Consider the following 22,211-nt stretch of genomic DNA (forward strand, 5'->3'; position numbering starts at 1 on the left):
GTCCAGAGCCCTCAATAAACAAATAAATAAGCCTACCAACGCCCCCCCCCCAATATTCCAATAGTTTGTGTGACCGTGATACGTTTTCTCATCTTTTAGTCTTGTTTGAAATTACATGGACTTCAAGTGAATAAATCAGTTCAGAATAGGTTTTTCATGGGCCCTCAAAATCCTTAAAGTGACACTTCCGCACAGATGTACACGTATGAGCGCCTGCAACTCGCGCCCCTGGAGGTCTGTGGACTATAGCGCCTACTGCAGGGACCTGTGTGCCACCTCATGGTCACAGGTTCAAATCCTGACAGACCCTCTCAGCCTTTCATCCTTCTGGAGGTCGATAAAAGCAGTACCACTGAGGGGGTAACAATAAACATCTATTATTCAGCACCCCTGGGTGAACGTGCGCTTTATGTTATCCCCGAGCGCTGCACGGTCTGTAACCGACAGGTCTGTAATATGGGTCCCTCCGCAGTATGTTGGTATGTAAGCTTTTCAAGGATATATATGTACATCACGTTTGATGTACACATATACCACCCGACTGATCAGATTTTGCGCACCAGACCGATTAACCCAGCAGAAGCTACAGGCTTTATTAAAGACCGGGGGGAGGGGGTCGAAATGAGAACGCGGCGGGGGCTGACCTTTCCATTTCCGTGCAGCACGCGGGTGTCCCGTGTTTTAATTCCCCGCTCTGGCGGAGAAGGAATGCAGGCCAGGTCTGTTCAATCTGGAACCCCGCTTGTGGGGGGCCCAACTCCCATGGGTCCCCCAAATCACACCCCGCCGGAGAGACCCGGCTGCGGGATAGAAATCCAATATCCGAGCTTTTAATAAAGTCAGGTGTGGGGGAGGGGCGCTTCATCACAGACACAGCTTGCGCCCCCGCCACCCCCTTTTCAGAACTGTGCCAGGCCTTTCCGCTAGGGAGCTCTAAAGAAATATATCGAAAGTTTACAATAAGCATTTGTACTGTTCTGTATTAAAACAAGTACTTACTTTCCCCAAATAAACTTCTTCAATAAAAGCATGTTCTTAAAACCATAACCTGACATTTGAAGCACATCAGAGGGGGCATGGACCGTTCTCGAGCAGCGCCTTGAAGCTGGACTGGAGGGATGGGGCGCTTCTAAACACGGCAGACGAACCCGTACAGGTAGACACGAGGCCGGCAGACAGTGCCCGCCTTCAAGGCCCATCCACCACAGCCATTACCTGTCACGGGAGGCGTGCCATGCGCTCGCTCGGTCGCACAGTGTGATCCTGGGCAAGAACAGCTGGGAGGGCTTGGATCTAAGCACAACGCTACTGGTGTGCAGCACTATTTCACAAGTAGGCATCCTTACTCTGCAGCACTATGCTAGTGCCCTGCACAGGCGTGTGATGTACACTGATTCTACACGTCATGCCCACATGCGTTGGTTGTCCCTGCACGCAAGCTATGTGGTTCATGAGGCATACTGGAGCGGCCCTGCCACGCTGGTAGTAAGTTGGCGCGGAACTCCCTGCAAGAGATGGTGCCAAGCCATGCCAGGCTCCGTGGGCACTCTGGGATCAACACGCCATAAACGCCTCAGGTGACGGGATGTTTGAGGCGTCCTCTGGAGTCCTTGGAAACCTGCCCACTGTGGGGTACCAGCACAGCGCACTGATTTTACGACACACCCCTCCCATAGCGCCATGCCCCCGCCACCAGTAACTGAAGCTTATATGGCATAAATTGAACAAGTCACATGCCCTGCCTGGCCCTTGTAATTTGGTGCACTACTGCGGTCTGGGCACGGCCTGACAGCTGGGTGCATCACACATGCCCTGGTACCCGTGCCCCCCCCTACCGTGTACCCCATCTCCGGTGCCCATGCCCTCGCGCCTGTATGTCACCTCTCAGCCAGCCATCCCCCCCACACACACTCCGTGCCCTCTTACCTTGGCATTGCCGAAGTACACCAGCGCGGCCAGGCTCCAGTTGAGCACAGTGAGGAGCAAGTTCATGATTCCGGGACTAGACCCGGGAAGAAAATCCAACCCCGGGAAGGAAGGGAGAGAGAGCAAAGAAAGGCGATCCGGCCCCGAGGGCAGAGGGAGGCGCACCAGCCTCCCCGGAGCAGACCCCAAACTCCTGGCCGATCCCGGGCAGGCAGGCAGCAGGCCGAGCAGCCCTCTAGTCCCTCCGGAGGAAGGGGCCCTCCATGGCCCCGGAGAGCAAAGGGCACTGAAACACCAGAGGTCAACCCAGCAGGCTCCCGTCACACGCGATCCGCGCTCTCAAAGCGATGCGACTTGTAACAGACTGCTCCCCAAAAAGTTAGCAGAAACAAACAAAAAGTTTTCAATCCATTTTCGCTCTGCAATTTGGATTTCTTTAATTTTTGGCGCCCTCGATCCTCGCTGAAGCCGGGCACAGATCGATCTGTTTCGATCTCTCCGCAGATCCGAATAAATAAATAAATACGAGCGGGGTCGAGCTGCGAGCACGGTCCGCCTCCCCTGGCGGTCTGATCGTGGAGGGGACTCCGCGTCCTGGCCGCGTTCCCTCTCCCTGGCGGCCGGAGGGCTCTCGTTGCGCCCTGCGCTCTCCCAGGCTGCGCCGGCTGCTCTCAGAGTGCTGCGTGGCCCTGTGCTTTCTCCTCTGGGCGCTAGGCGTCCTCGGCTCTGCCCAGTGGGTCACCCCTGCGTCCCGCGGCGCTCGCGCTGCCTCGGCTGCTGCTCCAGCTCTGCCTCGATCCTGCTCTGTTCACATTGGAAAGGGTCTGCCGGTGCTGGAGGGCCCGCCCTTGGCCCCTCCCAGGGGCGGCCCGATGGGGAGCAGAAAAGTGTTTGACGCTTCTGTGGACAGGGAGCGAACAGAGAGTCCGGGGAGTCGTTTGAGCAGGACCTACAGGCATCCCGCCCTGGTGGGGGGACACTCAGCTGCCTGGCACACTCACTAGATCCATAGGTGGAGGCTGACAGGGCGCTTACAGGATGCATTATAATCAAATATGGTAATACCAGGGATTCTGTGTTACCCACACGATGAAATAATCCTAAAAATGACGCCTTTTCATTGCCTGTTAAAGCTACGAGTGTGCAGGTTTAAACAACTACTCTGCTCACCATCAGCAACGCCTCCTATTGAGGCTTTGAAGCGCTGCAAGTGGGCACAATGTGAATGCTATGGTATTTCAGAGTGGCACTGGCACGTGAATGCATACGTGCACGCCAGCTTCGTTAGAATGACGAGAAGCTTTGGGGTGCATTGCCTCATCCCAGGCTCTTAACCCTAACTCACTGTGGTTCCTGCACCTCACGTGGCCCCCGTCTGGAGATTTCACCCTTATAATACACGGGCGGTGATTGACACCAGGCAGGTACCCACCCGAGAGGGCATTTCATCCGTGCTCTCTGTGGATTGCCCAAGGCGATGGATCGCCCTGTGACAGCGGCTGGGCACGCTGGCATCTTATATACATCTGTATTGTTTCGGGGCATTTACAGGGCTTCAGCGTAACTCGGAAACATCAGGCGCTGCATAAACCCTCCGATGGTCACGTGTTTACTTTAAACACCGCGCCAGATGCAAACATTTCTTTCTCGGGGAAGATTTGATCTGTGGAAGTCGCAGATTCAGAAACTAGATGACCAAAGTCCCCATCACCCCGGCTCCCCACGGGACTAACCGCGTGATCGTGCCCACAATATACCTTTCTGCCTCGGTTCCCATCGCCAAATTGGGAGCACTTAGAGGAGGCCTGGACACTTGGACCGACTGCTGCATTAAACAACCTGGCCCCTTCTGCCGCCGCCGGCCGAGTGGCTCACCGCCTCAGCCAGCAGCAGTCTGGGGAGGCAGGGCCTGGCACCTGGGGGCGGAGACCGGCAGAGCCAATGGGCTGCGGCGTGACGTCACAGCCAGGGCGGGGCCTGCGCTCCTCACAGGCTCAGCTCATTCTCATGCCATGGGAGGCACCTAGCCGCCAGGAACAGGGCACGTTGTATTACAATGTATATGGATTATGCATTGTAATTATAGGCCTTTGCAATATGTCAGCTACCTCGGCTCTGTATGAGACCTTCTCATTTAGATAGTATTTCAGTTGTTGTGACTACATGAGGGGTTGTGCTTTAAATGGGAAAAAAGTGCAGTTACTCATTGAAATGAGCTAGAGGTGTGACGAATGTACCAATACTCTCCTCAGCAGTACAGTAGTGCAGGTACTCGGAGTGATAAAACTAAGAAGTGCCGGTACCAAACGCATTGGGGAGGGGTGACATTTTTAGGTGGTGAATGTGATGGGTGCCAAAAAGCGTTTCCAAGCGTACGGGGTAGTAAGCGCTATATAAATACAATACAATATAGAGCCCGCACATGCTTCGATGCACTCATGGTCACTACAGGTTTTTTCACGAAGGAGTGGGAAAGGTTACCCATTTGCACTGGAGTTCAATCTTTGTGCATAAAATCCCATGCCCCCTCTTTTTACCACTTCATTTACTTTTTTCCAAGAATAAAGTCTGAAAATCACAAACGAAAACTGAATTTTAAGCGTTTCACATCGTTTGCATGTGGCTCATCTCAACCCACCTGAGAAACCTCCACTGGCTCCCGTCAGCAAAAGAATCACGTTCAGACTCCTCACCCACACACACAAAGCACTCCACAACATGGGCCCAGAATACCTCAACAGCCGACTCGCGTTCTACACCCCCACCCGCCAGCTCCGATCCACCAACCTCACCCTCGCCATCGTCCCACGATTCCGCAGAACCACCGCCGGAGGACGATCATTCTCCTACCTGGCAGCGAAGACCTGGAACTCCCTCCCCACCCACCTACGACTGACCCAGGACCCTCTCCGCTTCAGGAAGCACCTCAAGACCTGGCTCTTCGAGCAATAGCAGCGCCCCGCCCCCCCCCCCCCCCACCGCCCCCCAGGGCCTTGCGACCCTAACGGGTGAGTAGCGCGATTTACAAATGATTGATTGATTGGCTCGTTGTTTTGCAGGATACTTCAGCAAGACCTGGTTTATAAGGCACTAAAAGACTGCATTCTGTGACTGTGAGTTTTTTTAATACAAACTTTGTATTAAGCAGCCATCTGTATCTTTGTAACATTTTGAAACTCATTGGTTTGACTTTTTGGCACTTTTTTTCTGGTGGGAGAGGGTAAGCGGCAAAGGGGGAGAGGGCAAGAGCTGGATGGGTCAAGCTACAGCAGGAGATAGGAGGGAAGACCAAAAAATCAACAACAATGGAGGTGGGTGGGGGGGTTGGGCAACCAACAACGGGGAGGTGGGAGTGAGGTAGAGTGTGCATGTTAAAGGTAAAGAAAAAGTACCTTTCAAAGCAACAAGCAGTGAAAGGAAACTGGATAGGGAAGCAGTACTTGGGCCATGTTCCATGGTAGGAACAAACACACAAATAAGAAGTGAAACCAGCACTCACTGACCAAAGAGAAGTAAAGAAATGAGTGACGATAAAGCCATCCAGTGATAAGCAATCTGTGGGCTCTAAGCCCCCTCCCTGTTAGTGTACAAAATGTTTCACAAGCATCAGCGCATGTGCAGTCTCATACCTAAACTATATGGTGTGGGGACGACAAGCAGGGAGGGAGGGGCGATACTGTCAAAGAGGTGAAGGTACCTGCCAAACATACTGAAGAGCATAAACCAACAGACAGTGACCCCAAAACATGTATGCACTTAGGGAGCCTAGGATGAAGTCACAAGAGTGTTTAATGACAGTGCATGGATGTGTCCTGCCTGAGGGGGATCTGCCTTTACAAGCAGGACCTTCACCACACAATCTTTATTATGCAGGTAAGTACCACACAGGTAAATATTTATACGTTTAATATGCAGTGCTTTACCACGTAGGAAAGTATATTTTTTAGAATAACTTTGAAAAATGATATTAGCCTTTTATAGATTGGTAGAGGTAAAGGGAGGTGAGTTTGACTAGAAGGTTTGGGGGTGAGTAGAGGTAAACTTGAGGGCTTGTGATAGGTAGAGGTAAAGGGAGGGGAGGGAGACAAGGGTTCGTGTTTGGTAGAGGTAAAGGGAGGTGAGGGTGACGAGTGCTTGTGTTTGATAGAGGTAAAGGGACGTAAGGGTGAATTTAGGGCACATGGTGGGTAGGGGTAAAAGCAAGTAAGGGTGACTTGAGGGCTAGGAGGTGGGTAGAGGTAAAGGGAGGTAAGAGTGATTGGAGGGGTTAGGGGCAGGTAGAGGTAAAGATGAACATAAATCTACACCCTGTACAAAAGGAGTGTGTAATTCATCCAAATAATGATAGCGTTCCAAGCAGTGCTCTCATATATCGTCCATTCACTGTGTATCCAATCAAGAAAATCTCAAGGGAATTGAGTAGCAACCCCACCAAGGAAGCTAGCAGGCAAATTCCAGAAAGATTATACACTTGGAAGAAGTTAGGGTTAATGGATGAGAAGTAATTTAAATATTTAAATAACACCAGTCCTAAATTCCCTTTCATTTATACGCTTCCCAAGATTCATAAGTCTTTACAAAGCCCCCCGGGGAGACCTATTGTCTCAAGCATTGTTATCTGTGGAATCTGTGGATTTGTTTCTTAAACCTTTGGTGGTTAATCTACCCTCTTATATCAGGGATACAATGGATGTCCTTAATAAATTGCAAGATGTGGTTTGGGATCAGGACATGAGTTTTGTGACACTATATGTGGTGGACCTGTATACCTTTATTGAGAATGATAAGGGAAAGATAGTGCTAAGTCACTTTTTAGGAGGGGCGGAGTGCGAATCTCCAGGAGCATTCAAATATGATTTTGGAAATGAGTGATTTGATACTCAAGAATAAATTTTCCTGTTTGAAGGGGAGTAGTTTTATCGAATCAGGGGTACAGCGATGGGACCCTGGTTTGCTCCCTCTTATGCCAACCTCTTCATGAGGTGGTTTGAGAGGGAACATGCCTGGTCAAAGAATGCGAATTAATGGATGGACCTGGTCCTATTTTGGGGACGGTTCATCAACGGCATTTTGCTGATCTGGAGAGGAACTAGCATTGAATTAAGGGAATATTTGGACTATTTGAACACAAATAGAAATAATGTTAAGTTCACAGTGTGTCACAACTCTAGCCATATTGATTTTTTGTATGTTCAGTTACTCATAGCAGGTGATACTATTCAAAATAAACTTTTCCTGAAAGACACTGCAACCAATAATATTTTAAGAGCAGATAGTGCACATCCTCCGCAGTAATTAGGGGTATCCCTTTTGGGGAAATGATAAGAACCAGAAGAAACTGCAGCAAGGAGGAGGATTTTGAGAGAGGGTTGCAAGACTTGAGAAGGAGACTCGTGGCCAGGGGTTACACTAAGTCAAGTCTAGAGGAAGCAAAAAGACGAGTGCAGTGAATCAAAAGAGAGGAAACATTGGTGCAGAGACCTAAGCGAGAATCACAGGGGAAATTGGCCTTCACTTCCACTTATAATACTGAGCATAAAAGGATTTTTAGGATTCTGAACAGGAATTTGAATCTCTTGGGGGGTGGCAGGTTTAACTGACATCATTCCTGACAAGCCAGTAATGACATATAGGAAAAACTCTACTATAGGGAACTCGATTACAAAAAACTATTTGGAACGTGTACAAGAACCAGCCACTAACTGGTTGCCAAGCCAACCAAATGGTTTTTATACTTGTGGTTCATGTGTTATTTGTGATTTGGGGATGAATCGTATGAAGTATTTCAAATACAATATAAACGAACAATATTCTATCAATCAGTTCATAAATTGCAACAGTTGTGGTATAATTTATGTAATCAAATGTGAATGCAACAAGATTTATGTGGGGATCACCTAAAGGGCTCTGAAAGCCTGGATTCAGGAACATCGACATGCCATTATAAATAGTGAAAATAGATCCCCCATTTACCAACATATTCAGGATAATTATCCAGCCTTGACCAGTTTTAAGTTTCATGGAATTCAAAGGGCCTTAGCTGACAGAAGTGGGGAGGAGGGGAGGATTGGGGATGACTGGGAGCTTAAAATACGTCAATAGGTGACACAATGGATCAGCAGATTAAGATCTGTAGAGAAAGGCCTGAACAGTGATAATGAGTTTCATTATTATCTATGAAGATTTTTGAGCACATATTTAAGCCACTGGTTACCATGGAAGGTCATGGATGAATGGACTGTGGCTATAGGTATCATTGTCTCCCTAATGACAAGATAGAACTGACCAGTATTAATGAGGTGACTGAGAGGTCAAGTAATGTCAGATGATAGAGGATATAATATTGACCACGTTCCGTTATGCTCTATGAAAGATGCTGGAGCGCATTTTGAGCCACTGGTAACAATGAAGAGTCATGGGTGAATGGACCACAGTGTCAGCGATCACTGTTCCCCTAACGAGCCGACTAGTAATATTGAGGTGACTGGGATGTCAGGTGGTGTCCCTTCGGAGTTTCTTTTCCAACTGGCACCATATGGGACCAGTTTGGTTGATAGAGAGGGGGTGATTGTACCCAGATAGAAAAGAATAGGAATTACTGAGATTCATACCTCGATAGAAATAGTTGGAAAAGGAAGCATGTGCTGGGTAATGTTATTTGATACAGTGTTGAGAAGTAAGCGGGTATTGGAGTTGGATTATATATATATATATCCCCTTGCTTAAGATATGTGCACCAGAATAACCAGGAGTAAGGTCTCTAAAGGCGGTAACCCAATTAGTGGTCCAATGGATGACTTCATTACCCGCACTAACTTCGCCATTGACCAGGAAATATCCAAGCTTCAAACTCGGGTATCTCTCGAGTTGGCAGCGGCTAGAAGATTGTCTGAAGTCATTGCTACTTCCAAAAAATCCTCCTTGGGCTCTATAGCTGCGGCGGTCACTCCAGAGCGTCCTCCCATTCACCTCTGTATAATTTCTCAGGTTGAGGTTCACCCGATTCCACCCCAACTTATCCCTTCCCCACACCACACCCTACAACCCAATCTACTGGAAGTGAGCGCGCCCGTCACCTCTTGCGCCCAGAGTGTCACTACCACCCTTCCCCCCCCAGTGGTCTTTAATGCCCCTAGTGCTATCCAACCAAACCGGAAGCCTCGCCCTCGTTCCGCTTATGCACGGAAGAAGGCGAAAATCGCGGTGCCACAACATCTGACACCGACGAAAGGCTCAACACCTACCACCAAAGTTTTCCGGCCATTGGGGATGCAGCCACCACTGGAGGGAGTTGGGGTGGGGACAATCATCGAGCAATCACCCGCTACCACCCCAGTAACTGAAGGTTTACAGATAGATGGTTTGGGCAACAACGATAGGGAATTTATAGATTTGGTATGGGAATCCCTTAAAAAGCTTCTTTCCCCTCTTGATCTCAGACTTTCACGAATCGAAAATAACTTACTTGAGATGGAAAAGAGCATTATTGCTCTGGCCACTCTCGGTTTGAGAAGTCTTGAGAATCAGGGCCTCCCTGTAGCTGATGCTATTTCTCCAGCTCCCACAGCAAAAACATACCAAAGCCTGCCCATTACACCTACCACTGCACGCCCGGTCCCTAAACCGAGGACTGTGAAGGTGGACCAAATGCCTACTGTTACAATCCCTAAGGCCCCGAAGTGGGCTCCAACCCACCTACCTGTTAATACTAAAGCTGGGCTAACCCCAAAACTCCAACCTGGCAAGGCAACTATACCGCCCAGCCGGGACTTCCAGGTTAAGAATAACTTTAGAGGGGGCTATATTGACCTCCCCCCGGAAGCAAATGATTTTGTAGTTGTGCTGATGGGGGTTCCACAGATCAGCAATGGCCAATACGAGGATCACCGGTCCTTGAAAAATAAAATAATGCATTGGCTTAACGTCAATAGACCTATTCCCAATGGCCGCAGAAGTAAAGTTCTGATGGTGCGCAGAACTTCCTCGGTGGGCCCAACCAGGAAAACTAACGCGGGGGACTGTATAGTTGTAACCTTCGATGACCCGTACACGGCTCAGCACATATGTTCGTGGCCCTGCAGTGAAGGGTCCTCTGTCATTCCGAAACCCTTGTCCTTCTTCTATCCCCCACAACCCATGTATAACCAGATGAACAATTGGTCACTAGTCCACCACCAACCTAGGAGAAACCGTTTTAACCATCAAGTGGATCCCCTTTTACATTGGAATGGTTTCACAATCTCAAATAGATTCGGAGGCCTGGAGGAAGTAGATTGACTCCCCAGGCACTCTGGTTCCCACACAGCAGGCAATGCACCATCTTTGCCAACCCATGGGCGCCCCGGGTCCCCTTGTGTAGGCATTGAATCCTCAGTAATTGCACATCCTTTTGGCCAGGTTCGAACACCATATAGCTCTATTTCTGAGGGGGGTTTGATAGCTAAGAGTAGTGCAGATCTAGCCGAGCTGACTGAATTGGAAGCCTTTAGTCCACAAGGTAGGGATGTCCAGTTGGAACCCTCGCATACCCTACCAAAGGCCCCTATACAGGCCACATCATCTGTAGGAATCCAGCCTGAGGGAATTATGGTCCCTACAACCTTCCACAAAATTTCCCAAGATGAGCCCCTTGATAGGTTACCCCCAGTGGCTGTGCCTATTTCACCTGCATTTGCTTACTCTCCCAGCCAACCAACCATAGCTGTACCCCCGTTAAAGATTGTAAGCTGGAATGTGGCTGGGCTAAATCGGAACTTTGATAATCCCGAATGGAATGTGTTCATAGAGCCATTTGACATTTGTATTTTGCAAGAAACCTGGACCGTGGATCCAAAGCATAGAGTAGGATTTACCACCTATTTTGTCCCAGCTCTCCAACAAAGGGGTTCAAAGGGTCGCCCGTCTGGAGGCCTTTTATTATGGGTTAGAATTGCTTTGGGTCTAAAAGTGAGCCATAGGTCCACCCACTCTCCCGACTTGCAGAGGATCTCAATATATTGCCTGGGGGGCAAGATGTTAGAGGTTTTCAACCTATATCTGAGGGGCGCCAGGAGCGGGATATCAAGCCTACCCCAGACAGGTCTTAGCAACGACTTAGCTGCTTGCAAAATCGACTCCTATATTCTCCTTGCAGGCGACTTTAACTGTTGTTTTGAACCATTGGCAAAGGAAGATATTTTGGATTCCTTTGAGGAAGATGCAAGAAGGGGTATCCCGACCCTGTCCCTTGACCCGATCCCCAAATGGACACAAAGTGCGATAGACATCAATGCACTCTGTTTGGAGCATAATTTGAGATCAGTGAATGGACGTTCAAAATCGGACCTTATGGGTGCTCACACTTATAACAGACCGGGCCATTCCTCCAGAATCGATTTTATCATCTTGAATTACAATCTCTGGTCCTTCCACCTAGATATGGAGGTTGTAGCATCTTGCGATAGTGACCACAACCCTCTTTGCTTAACCCTTTCTCCCATTTGGCAAACCAAGAAGTACAAGCAAGTTCACATTTGGAAGTCATCCCATGAAGTTGTTCCGTCTAATTGTGGTAGGCGTTTGAAGTGGGCAAAAGTTAAAGCAGATGAGGCTAGGTTGGCGCAAGCCGGGTCCATCTTGTCAGTGGTGGAGCCTCGGCTTGACGCTTTAAGCCCAGCAAGCACAAAAGTCTTACCACTTTTCATAGAGACCATAGTATCACTGAGTAAACTGTTTATTATTCAATATACTAAGCCCAGGGTGGGTTCCAAAAGTGATTCCAATGCTAGAGATAATTGGTACTCTCCTAAGTGTCGTATTGCTAAGGGGGAGCTTATCGCTGCAGTAAAGAGTAGGGACCAGGTCGCCATTAGTTCTGCGAGGAAATCCTACAAAAAAATAGTGGCTGAGGCAAAGGAGGCTTATGATTACCATTTCTGGTGTGACCTAACCGAAGCTAGTACCTTGAAGGATTCCAAAGGGTTCTGGGATCTCTTAAGAACAAGGAACAAGCCCATTGACCAGCAAATAACCTGCAATATTCCGGGTGACGCTTGGTTTGCCCATTTCTCCAAGCTTTATTCTGCTGCATTGGACTTGTCTCCTCCATGTCCGGGATCCTTGTCCATTATAACGGCTAATTCTCTTCCTATAGACTTCCCTTTCACTAGTCAGGAAGTTGAAGGGGCTATTAGGGGCATTGTCCCCAATAAGGCTCCAGGCCCTGATGGGATCCCAGGGGACCTACTTAAATCCTACCCAGCAGTGTGGAGCAGATTAATCGCTTCACTCTTAAATGAGGCTCTGCTAGGGGGATCTTTTCCTGACTCCTGGAGGGGTGCAGAAGTTGTGCCTATCTTTAAGAAAGGCAGCAGGGACGACCCAGCAAACTATCGCCCTATAAGTCTGCTGGATTCAACCCAGAAGGTTGCGGGGAAAGTTGTTCTGGGTAGGATCCTGCAGTGGGCCGATGAGGGAAAGATCCTGTCTGATTTTCAGGCAGGTTTTAGAACTGGGACAGGCACCATCGAGCAAACATTCCGCCTTCTAATGATATACTGGAAGGTGGTGGTGCTGGGAGGGGGTACGTTATATCTAGTCATTATAGACTTGAGAACGGCCTTCGACCTGGTCCCGCGGGAACTACTATGGAATGTCCTCGATGGTTTAGGGTTACCCACCTACCTGTTGTTCTTGCTTAAAAAATTTCATGAAGGCAATTTCGCCCAGATCAGGTGGGGTGTCCAGGGAGAAAAAACATCTCGCATCCCAGTGGACAGGGGCGTCCGCCAGGGGTGTGTGCTTGCCCCCACTCTGTTTTCTTTATATGTCAACGGAGTGGTGGAGCATCTGCTGCAACATCCTGCGGATGCACCTACTCTGGCGGGCAGAAAGGTCCCAACGCTCCTGTTTGCGGATGACACCCTCCTGATCTCGAAATCTCCAGCAGGCATTCAGAAATTGCTTTCTAGCTTCAAATCCTTCTGTGACAGCAGGGGTTTAGCTATAAACATAAGCAAGACCAAATTCCTTGTCCTTAATCCCCCTAAGAAATCCGTCGCCCCGCCTGTTTTAGACTCCACCCCCCTGGAGAGAGTCAAAGAATTTGACTACTTGGGAATACGTCTGTGTGACTCAATGAGTTGGAAGGCACACCATCATAAGGTGTTTCTGACTCATAAAAGGGTCACAGGTGTCTTGCTCAAGGAACAACGAGCCTCCTCGCTGAAACCAATCGGGGCAGTGCTAGATATCTACAGAGCAAGGGTTGTAAGCGCAGCTTTATATGGCGCCGAACTGTGGGGTACGCAGAGAGTCGATACTTTGGCCCATATGGAAAACAATTTCCATAAAGATCTGATGAGGCTACCCCACAGCACTCCTACAATCCCTCTCTTGTTGGATGCAGGTACCCGCCCAATTTGTGAGCAAGCAAAATTACGCCCCCTGTTACTTTGGTCCCGGGTATGGAATGTCCCAGAATTGTGTAGTTACGCTGACGCCCTGAAAGATCTGTTGTCTCTCCCAGGTTGTAATAAGATACCCTGGTTCAGGGAGGTAAAACGATTGCTCTATGAGCTGGGATTGGGAGATGCTTGGGCCAATAAAACAGCACCGCCCAAGCTGTTTCTAAAGAACGCCTACTGGTTATGGGTAAAAAATAACAGAATGCGTAATCCCAATCTTTGCAAATCTGTTGCCCAGTTTTTACTAGTCAAAGATCTCCCCTTCAGGGAACCTTATTTGGACCTAATCCACAGCTCTGGAGATAGATCACTTTACTTCAAATTTAGGGTGGGTGTTCTCCCCTTAGGATTGTTTACTTCCTCCTGGAATCCTCCTTTTCAAACGGTCCCGTTTTGTCCGTTTTGCGACTCAAGGGTTGAGTCTGTCGCCCACCTTCTGTTTGAGTGTAGTGTCTATGCAGCTCCTAGATTGAAATGGCTAAAGCCCTTGTGCAGAAGTCTGGGAACAAGATCACACCTAGAAGCCCTATGTATACTACGCTCTGATGCCCGCCCATTCTTTGCATGCGGCATGGCAAAATTTCTTGGCTGGGCATGGCGCATAAGATCTATAAGAAAGCTATTGATCCAGTAATGCCCTTTTTTTATGACCTGTTTTAGATACTAGTGCAAATATTTGTAAGGATAGCTTAAATGTGTATTTTATGTATTATTGTTCTTATCATGATTCCCTACGGTATCTTATATTATGCATCTTTGTAATGATTTTACTTTTTGTACTGCTTTTATGATATGTACCGTATCGAAATAAAGCTATACTACTATATATATATATATAAGTGGATAATGAGTGCGGTGTGAAGAGAAAAAATAAGTTATATTACAGGATTAGTAGTAAACATGGATGTGGTGTTTTACTGCGGGTAGGTCATGTTGATTTTGATTATTTGCGGTTATGTATATCAAGTAGAAAAGTGAAGATCTGTATGATGGTTTGTTACTGCTGGAACAGGAATGATGAGAGGACCACAGTACTGTCTTTAAACAGGGTGAATGAATGTTTAAGATAAGGAAAGGATACAGCCGATTTACAGGAAATTCAATGATAAAATCTTGGATTTTTAATAGGACCCTCCACCCCTAGTGATAAGAGTTTAAGGTTGTGTAGACTATGCCACAGACTGTGCAGATTACATAGGGGCGGCACCTTGTCACGGGCTGAATTATTTGAAAAAGTAATGCGGGCAACACCTTGGGACAGGCAGGACAGGCGGAAGGCGGCGCCCCGGGCTGGTGAGAATGAATGTGATTGGCTGGAGGACAGGATGACCAGAGAGGAAACCTGATACGGAAAACAGAATGAATGCTGATTGGTGGAAGTAGATTTTGAACTAGTAAAATGAACGCGATTGGCTGGAGGACAGGAGAACCAGAGAGGAAACCTAATCCGGACAACAGAATGAATGCTGATTGGTGGAAGTAGATTTTGAACTAGCAAAATGGAAACTAGGTGGAATTTAGATAGAATTGAGTGATTGGCAGGTTGAACCTTCTGAGTAATAATGTTACACCTTGGGTCAGGAAGGACAGATGGAGACGGCACCCCGGACAGGTGAGAATGAACGTGATTGGCTGGAGGACAGGAGGACCAGAGAGGAAACGTGAATCGGAAAACAGAATGAATGCTGATTGTTGGAAGTGGATTTTGAATTAGCAAAATGGAAACTACGTTATTATGTTAAGTGATTTTGTATGGCACATGGCTACCCCAGCAACGGGGCGTCCCAGCGCTCGCGGACATATGTGATATGGCAGACACATATAGAGAGAGTAGAGAGATGGAGGGTAACCGATGCTAGGGCTGATTAGATGGAAGAAAATAGCCAGGTTTTGATTAATTTGCGGAAAAGCTGAATTTAGCGGGAATTGGGTGATTGGTAGATTGAACCTACTGAGTAACTAGGTTATGGATTGGTTGAAAGATGTGTAGACCAGAAAGGTAGCACACTGGAGTCTTTGAATGAACACTGATTGGTGGAAGTGGAGTATAAAAGAGTGGGTTAAAAACCAGTTTGAACATGACAGTGTACGAAAGAAGGACAGTGTTAGAGACGCGCTAAAAGGAAGCGTGGAACGTAATTGGTGAGGGCACGTGGGTTTTTGAGGAAATGTTCACAGAGACAGAGGGTATAAATAGAGATGAATTGATATGGGACAGTGCAAAAAGAAGGCGTTATTTAGTATCATGCTACTGACCTTGAGGACTATTAACAGGTAGTAAATGGTGGATATACTAGTTGTGGATATAATGGAGGTTATTGAGACACAGCAGGACTATGGGCCCCCGTGGGAGCATGGGAAGTTGGGAATCGTTGATAATGTGGCCTCAGGGTTGTCTTGCATAGCAGACTTGGACTAACATTACATATACTGGAGAAACTTGTGTTTTCTCCCATATTCTAGACGTTTGCAATAAACAAAGATTGATACTAGAAGAAGGATGGACGCACAACATGGAATCTAAAGTCATATAATTATCATGATATTAGAAGGTAACACAATATTATTCATTGTAGGGTGTAGAATTGAAGAAATGTAGAAATGTAGAGCAGTGGTTCCCAAACTTTTGACTCCTGAGGACCCCCACTGAATCACTACTGGAAGCCGGGGACCCCCAAGCAATTTGTACAATTGAAATTTCTTTTTAAAAACGCTTTTTGAAGCAGAGGCAATTTTCAAGAGGGAGACAGCCTGAATTGGGTCTATTGGCATGGACATGTATGCATACAGCAGTGTATTATTTAGTGGTACACGTCTCCTGCTCTCAGCCATAGCAGCACCTCTACATTCTCATTCCAGAGCCTTGGAGTGGTGACCCTTCCTTACAGCAACAGGTTGAATGATTGTGAATTATTAGCATTTTTACCTATTCATAGTTTAAGACGGTCTAAAATATTTTACAACTATGAAGCATTTTATAATAAAGACATGCCCCAAGGGGCAACGAATATTGTGAAAATTCTAACAAGATAGTGCACAAAGCGATGAGTCCAGTGTACAGAGCAAATTCAAGGTCTATATTAGGAGTTCATCATGGAAGTGCAAGAGATGGCAGGAAGGTATCTGCACAGGAGGCATATTGTTTCAGCGAGATCATGGAACAATGCTATGCCAATTACCATAAACCCCTGTTAGACATAATCTTTAGTCACAGACAGCAGAACAACATTTTGCCACCAAGGGGTGAGCAGTGCAGTTAAGGCATATTTCAGAGAGGCCTCACGTGGCACCTGACATGACCCTCTCCTGGTATGATGCCCACTGCCTTTCTTACAGCAACAGGTTGAATGATTGTGAATAGTTAGCATTTTTACCTATGCATAGTTTAAGAAGGTCTAAAATGTTTTACAACTATGAAGCATTTTATAATAAAGACATGCCCCAAGGAGCAACGAATATTGTGAAAATTCTAACAAGATAGTGCACAAAGCGATCAGTCCAGTGTACAGAGCAAATTCAAGGTCTATATTAGGAGTTCATCATGGAAGTGCAAGAGTTGGCAGGAAGGTATCTGCACAGGAGGCATATTGTTTCAGCGAGATCATGGAACACTGCTATGCCAATTACCATAAACCCCTGTTAGACATAATCTTTAGTCACAGACAGCAGAACAACATTTTGCCACCAAGGGGTGAGCAGTGCAGTTAAGGCATATTTCAGAGAGGCCTCACGTGGCACCTGACATGACCCTCTCCTGGTATGATGCCCACTGCCCCGTCCCTTGCCAACAACAAACTGCAAAGGCTACACAGAATAAGAGCTTGATATGTCTGAATATTAAAGCTTGACAGCACACATAATTCACCCAAGGGCTTGTGGAAAGTGAGCAATCAGACAGCAGCACGAAAATCCTACTTCTGATCCTGGCTGCATCTATTTTTACCTGCCTGCCAAGTAACGGTAACCTATACACATGTGCCTTTCAACGCTTTATTGCTTTTATTGTATTGCCTGTATTTTCATTGTTGTGTCTGTGACTGCTGTTGTCTGTCTTCCCCCGCTGCCTGTACGTGGTCCGTGCCCCTTTTTCTTCCCCCTGTTCCCCTCCCTGTCCCCGTGCTCTCTCTGCCTGGTCTTTCCTTCTGTACCCCTCGCTGCCCAGTGTCTCTGCCCGGTTTTCCCTTCTGTTCCCCTCGCCACCCCCGTGCCTCTGTGCCCGTTCTGCCTTCTGTTCTTAGCTGCCCCTATATTTCTGTATTCTGTATTTTGCCTCTGTGCCACTCATTTTTTGTGCCCGTCTGCCCTCTGTGCCACATGTTTTTCCTTATTTTTGTGCCTATTTTGCCTTCTGGTCCCCTCGTTTTCCCCTCGTTTTTTGTGCCTTTCTGCCCTCTGTTCCACTCGTTTTTGTGCCTTTCTACCCTCTGTTCCACTTGTTTTCCCCTTGTTTTTTGTGCCTTTCTGCCCTCTGTTCCACTCGTTTTTCCCTCTTTTTTTGTGCCTTTGTGCCCTCTGTTCCACTCGTTTTTTGTGCCTTTCTGCCCTCTGTTCCACTCGTTTTTTGTGCCTTTCTGCCCTCTGTTCCACTCGTTTTTCCCTCGTTTTTTGTGCCTTTCTGCCCTCTGTGCCACTCATTTTTCCCTCGTTTTTTGTGCCTTTCTGCCCTCTGTTCCATTGGTTTTTCCCTCGTTTTTTGTGCCCTTCTGCCCTCTGTTCCACTCGTTCTTTGTGACTTTCTGCCCTCTGTTCCACTCATTTTTCCCTTTTTTTTGTGCCCTTCTGCCCTCTGTTCCACTCGTTTTTTTATGCCGTTCTGCCCTCTGTTCCACTCGTTTTTTGCGCATTTCTGCCCTCTGTGCCACTCGTTTTTCCCTTTTTTGTACCTTTCTGCCCTCTGTTCCACTGGTTTTTCCCTCGTTTTTTGTGCCCTTCTGCCCTCTGTTCCACTTGTTTTTTGTGCCTTTCTGCCCTCTGTTCCACTAGTTTTTTGTGCCTTTCTGCCCTTTGTTCCACTCGTTTTTCACTCGTTTTTTGTGCCTTTCTGCCTTATGTTCTACTAGTTTTTGTGCCCTTCTGCCCTCTGTTCCACTCGTTTTTTGTGCCTTTCTGCCCTCTGTTCCACTCGTTTTCCCCTAGTTTTTTATGCCCTTCTGCCCTCTGTTCCACTTGTTTTTTTGTGCCCTTCTGCCCTCTGTTCCACTCGTTTTTTGTGCCTTTCTGCCCTCTGTTCCACTCGTTTTTGTGCCTTTCTGCCCTCTGTTCCACTCGTTTTTCTGCCCTTCTGCCCTCTGTTCCACTCGTGTTTTGTGCCTTTCTGCCCTCTGTTCCACTCGTTTTCCCCTCGTTTTTTGTGCCCTTCTGCCCTCTCTTCCACTCGTTTTTTGTGCCCTTCTGCCTTCTGTGCCACTCATTTTTTGTGCACTTCTGCCCTCTGTTCCACTTGTTTTTTTTGTGCCTTTCTGCCCTCTGTTCCACTCGATTTTCCCTCGTTTTTGTGCCCTTCTGCCCTCTGTTCCACTCGTTTTTTTGTGCCCTTCTGCCCTCTGTTCCACTCGATTTTCCCTCGTTTTTGTGCCCTTCTGCCCTCTGTTCCACTCGTTTTTTGGTGCCCTTCTGCCCTCTGTTCCACTCGATTTTCCCTCGTTTTTTGTGCCCTTCTGCCCTCTGTTCCACTTGTTTTTTGTGCCCTTCTGCGCCACTCGTTTTTTCCTTGTTTTTGTGCCCCTTTTGCCTTCTGTTCCACTCGTTTCCCCAGCCGCTGTGCCCCCTGCGGCCCCGCCCCCCTGACTGCCAACTGCCCATTCGCTGCCCCCGCCTCCCGATTGTATTGTTGTTGTCTCGCCGCCCCTGCGCTAACATTCACAGCTCTTGTGTGCGGTGAGGACGCATGGGTGTTTCATTTTTCACTACGACGACAGGCACTCGAGTCCTGCGGACCCCCTGGGAATGTCTCACGGACCCCTGGGGGTCCACGGACCACAGTTTGGGAAACGCTGATGTAGAGGGTGTAAAATGTATACCGTGTATAAGATGTAAAATCAATGAAGCAATTATAATGGTCAAAATGAGGACACTAGGTTCTATGTTTTGGTACTAGCAACGGTATTTCTTTAAACTCATGAATGAGTATGTCTTCTCGTTTTTTAGATTGGATATAGGTAGGGAGTCTGAACTAATATATTCATAGTGACTGATTTAAAATTCATGTTATGGTGAAGTGTGAATATTTATGTGAAAAAACAATTTTTGACTGGCTTGTTTTCAATTTACAGCCCTGATGATGTCAGCGTAGGACAAAATGCATTGGCTGGATACATTGGATAATGTACCTTTGTGTTGAAAAATTGGATTGAATATTACATTCGGAATTGGGCTGAATAAATTGGATGATGTACCTTTGTGTTGAAAAATTGGGTTAAATAATACATTCGGAATTGGCTTTCCAATTAAACAAGACTCCCATGGGAATTTCTTTGTTGGATACACAGTGAATGGGCACGCTCCTTTTGTATAGATTGTAGTTATTGTTGGTGGCCCAGTGGCGGTTGGACCACATAAAGTAGAGCGTGATCAGAACTTTGAGAATAAGTATCCCAGAACAGACACCTGCGCACACTTTGCTTTCCAACCTTACCGCCTGTTTGTGTATAAATGGACATAAACCTGTTGAAATCACTGCATGTTTGATGATTAATAAAACATCCTCTGATTTATAAAAGAGGTAACCAACAAAGAAGTAAATGTGACACTGCAGTAAACGTTCATTCAGATAAACCTATACTGTCTGGCAGCAGTGTTAAATGAAAGGAGAATGTTCAGAGCTTCATCGTCAATAAAAGCAGCAGGCGGCTGAAATGGATGTTGTGAAAATTGGGGTCGTGGGACAAAGTTTCGTTATTGCTGTTTGTGTGAGTTCATCTCTTGGAAACACCGGGAAGCATGAGCTTCAACTCTGATGTTTTCAAGTTGTCTTTCAAGCAAAAGCAAAAAAAGTGCCACAGTCTGAGTGGAAGAACACTAATCAAAAAAATCAATCATCAGCACTTGGCCCATGCTCTATGGAAGAAATAAAAAACACAGAGACAAAGTGAAACTGACAGGCGTTGACGTGCGCTCGCCACTGAAAAGGAAGAAAATAAATAACGTTGATAATGAAGCCAACCAATAATAAGTAGTGGGCTGTTAAAAGCCCCTTTTTAGAGCTTTTCTTTTCTATAGGAACAATAGATTGTTGCAAACAACAATGCACGCGCTGTCTCAGCTGAGACCTAAAAATTAGCGGTGATATAGTAACATAACTAACCAATTCTTTTTTGTTGTGTGTACTGAATTCTGTTCTCCTCTTTAAAGAAACTGCTGTTTCCATTCAAGAGTCCAGGCATCAATAAATATCGTGATCCTGTAACCGTATGTTACAGGTCTGAGTCTCCGTTGATATATACTGTTGGGTGGCTGCTTATTTTTGGTTCATGTGGTTGTCTACTGGTAAGGCCCGGTAGGAGTGAAAATTAAATCTATAGCTCTCTTCCAGGGCATACTCACCGATAGTCATAAGCACTGATATGTCCTACCCGTGTGAGAGATCATGGAGCACTTTGCCAAACATAAATATTAAAAAATTTCCCTATATACATCTGCACAAAATGTTTTCATAGAAATTGTGCTTAAATGGAAAAACAATTGTTTTTGCAGTTTATTAAAGGCTAAAATGGTCAAATGTAAATGTATTTTTTATTTTAAACATCGTCCAATTAAAGTAAAGCCACTACATTAAGAAAAGTGACCAGAAAATAGCTTTCATAAACCTTTTAAAAATGAAAAAGAAAGGGAATGAAGGGCAAATTTAGCAGATAGGCCCCATAAGTAACAAACAAAAAAAACGATCACTGTGCCTTTAAGCGTATCACCCTTCCTCAGAGCCCCATCGTGTTCCAGAGGTGATAGTTAGATCACCTGTTTCTTCTGACAACAAGATCTGAAAGCATTGCGCTCGACCTTCTTTGCTTTTTCTCAACTTTCAAAAACTTGCCGAAATCTCACTCAGTGTCCCTTAGGACTAGGAGTGCTTGTCATTTATTTTCTGACACGAATCGTATTATTTTCCATTCCGAATGCATTCACTACACATAAAATGTCCTGCCTGTGAAAAGGAAAAAGCCCAGACAGATCCCCATGGCATCTGTTTAGTTTGCCACCCAGAGGATCTCCACCCTGAAGACTGCAGCCACTAATTGAGACTGAGGACCCTAAAAGACAGGCAGAAGATCAGGATGCGCATCTGCCGGAGAGACTTGAAAAGGCGGCTTCATGGTGCTACAATGGGCGAAGAGACGTCAGCTCTTTCTTCATTATATAACTGTTGGACTTGGACCTCTCTGCAGGGTCATCCCTAAACTTTTTGGCGTCAACTTTCTGTTTACGAACCAGTTTTTTGTTGGGTTTCATGACTATGGGCACTTTACTCCTGCTAACCAGTGCTGAAGTGCTTGTGCACTTAAAACTGGGCGAAATTGGCTACACCCAATTGACACATTTAATTTACTGGCAAGTCCCTAGTACTGTGGTACTACATGTACCCAGGGCTTGTAAATTAAATGCTAATAGTAAGCTTGCTGCACTGATTGGGCCACCCCCTTAAGTAACCTTTTAAACATGTCCCAGGCCTGCCATTGCAGCCTGTGTATTCAGAAACTGCCATATTGACCTGGCAAAATAAACCTTTTGCCAGGCCTAAACCGTCCTTTTTTAGGTCACCCCTAAGGTAGGCCATAAACAGCCAATAGGGCAGGGTGCAGTGTATTTAAAAAGCATTGGGCATGTACATATCACATTTCCGTGTCC

At 46.7% G+C, this 22,211-nt stretch overlaps 1 protein-coding gene and 1 long non-coding RNA gene across 4 annotated transcripts in view; one reads left to right on the forward strand and one right to left on the reverse strand.

Annotated features, from left to right (window-relative positions):
* VEGFA (vascular endothelial growth factor A) overlaps window positions 1-2,732 on the reverse strand; it is a 74,370-nt gene extending 71,638 nt beyond the window's left edge. For all 3 annotated transcript variants that reach the window (XM_078647389.1, XM_078647388.1, XM_078647387.1), the window contains exon 1: window positions 1,927-2,732. In XM_078647389.1, the coding sequence (XP_078503515.1) occupies window positions 1,927-1,992 (66 nt within the window). In that variant the 5' untranslated portion in view covers window positions 1,993-2,732. The remainder of the gene's footprint in view (window positions 1-1,926) is intronic.
* Window positions 1-22,211, forward strand: part of LOC144762245 (uncharacterized) — a 637,926-nt gene that overhangs the window by 120,221 nt on the left and 495,494 nt on the right. The window lies entirely within an intron of this gene.

Source organism: Lissotriton helveticus, chromosome 6 (assembly GCF_964261635.1).
Source record: "Lissotriton helveticus chromosome 6, aLisHel1.1, whole genome shotgun sequence".
Classification (NCBI taxonomy): Eukaryota; Metazoa; Chordata; class Amphibia; order Caudata; family Salamandridae; genus Lissotriton; species Lissotriton helveticus.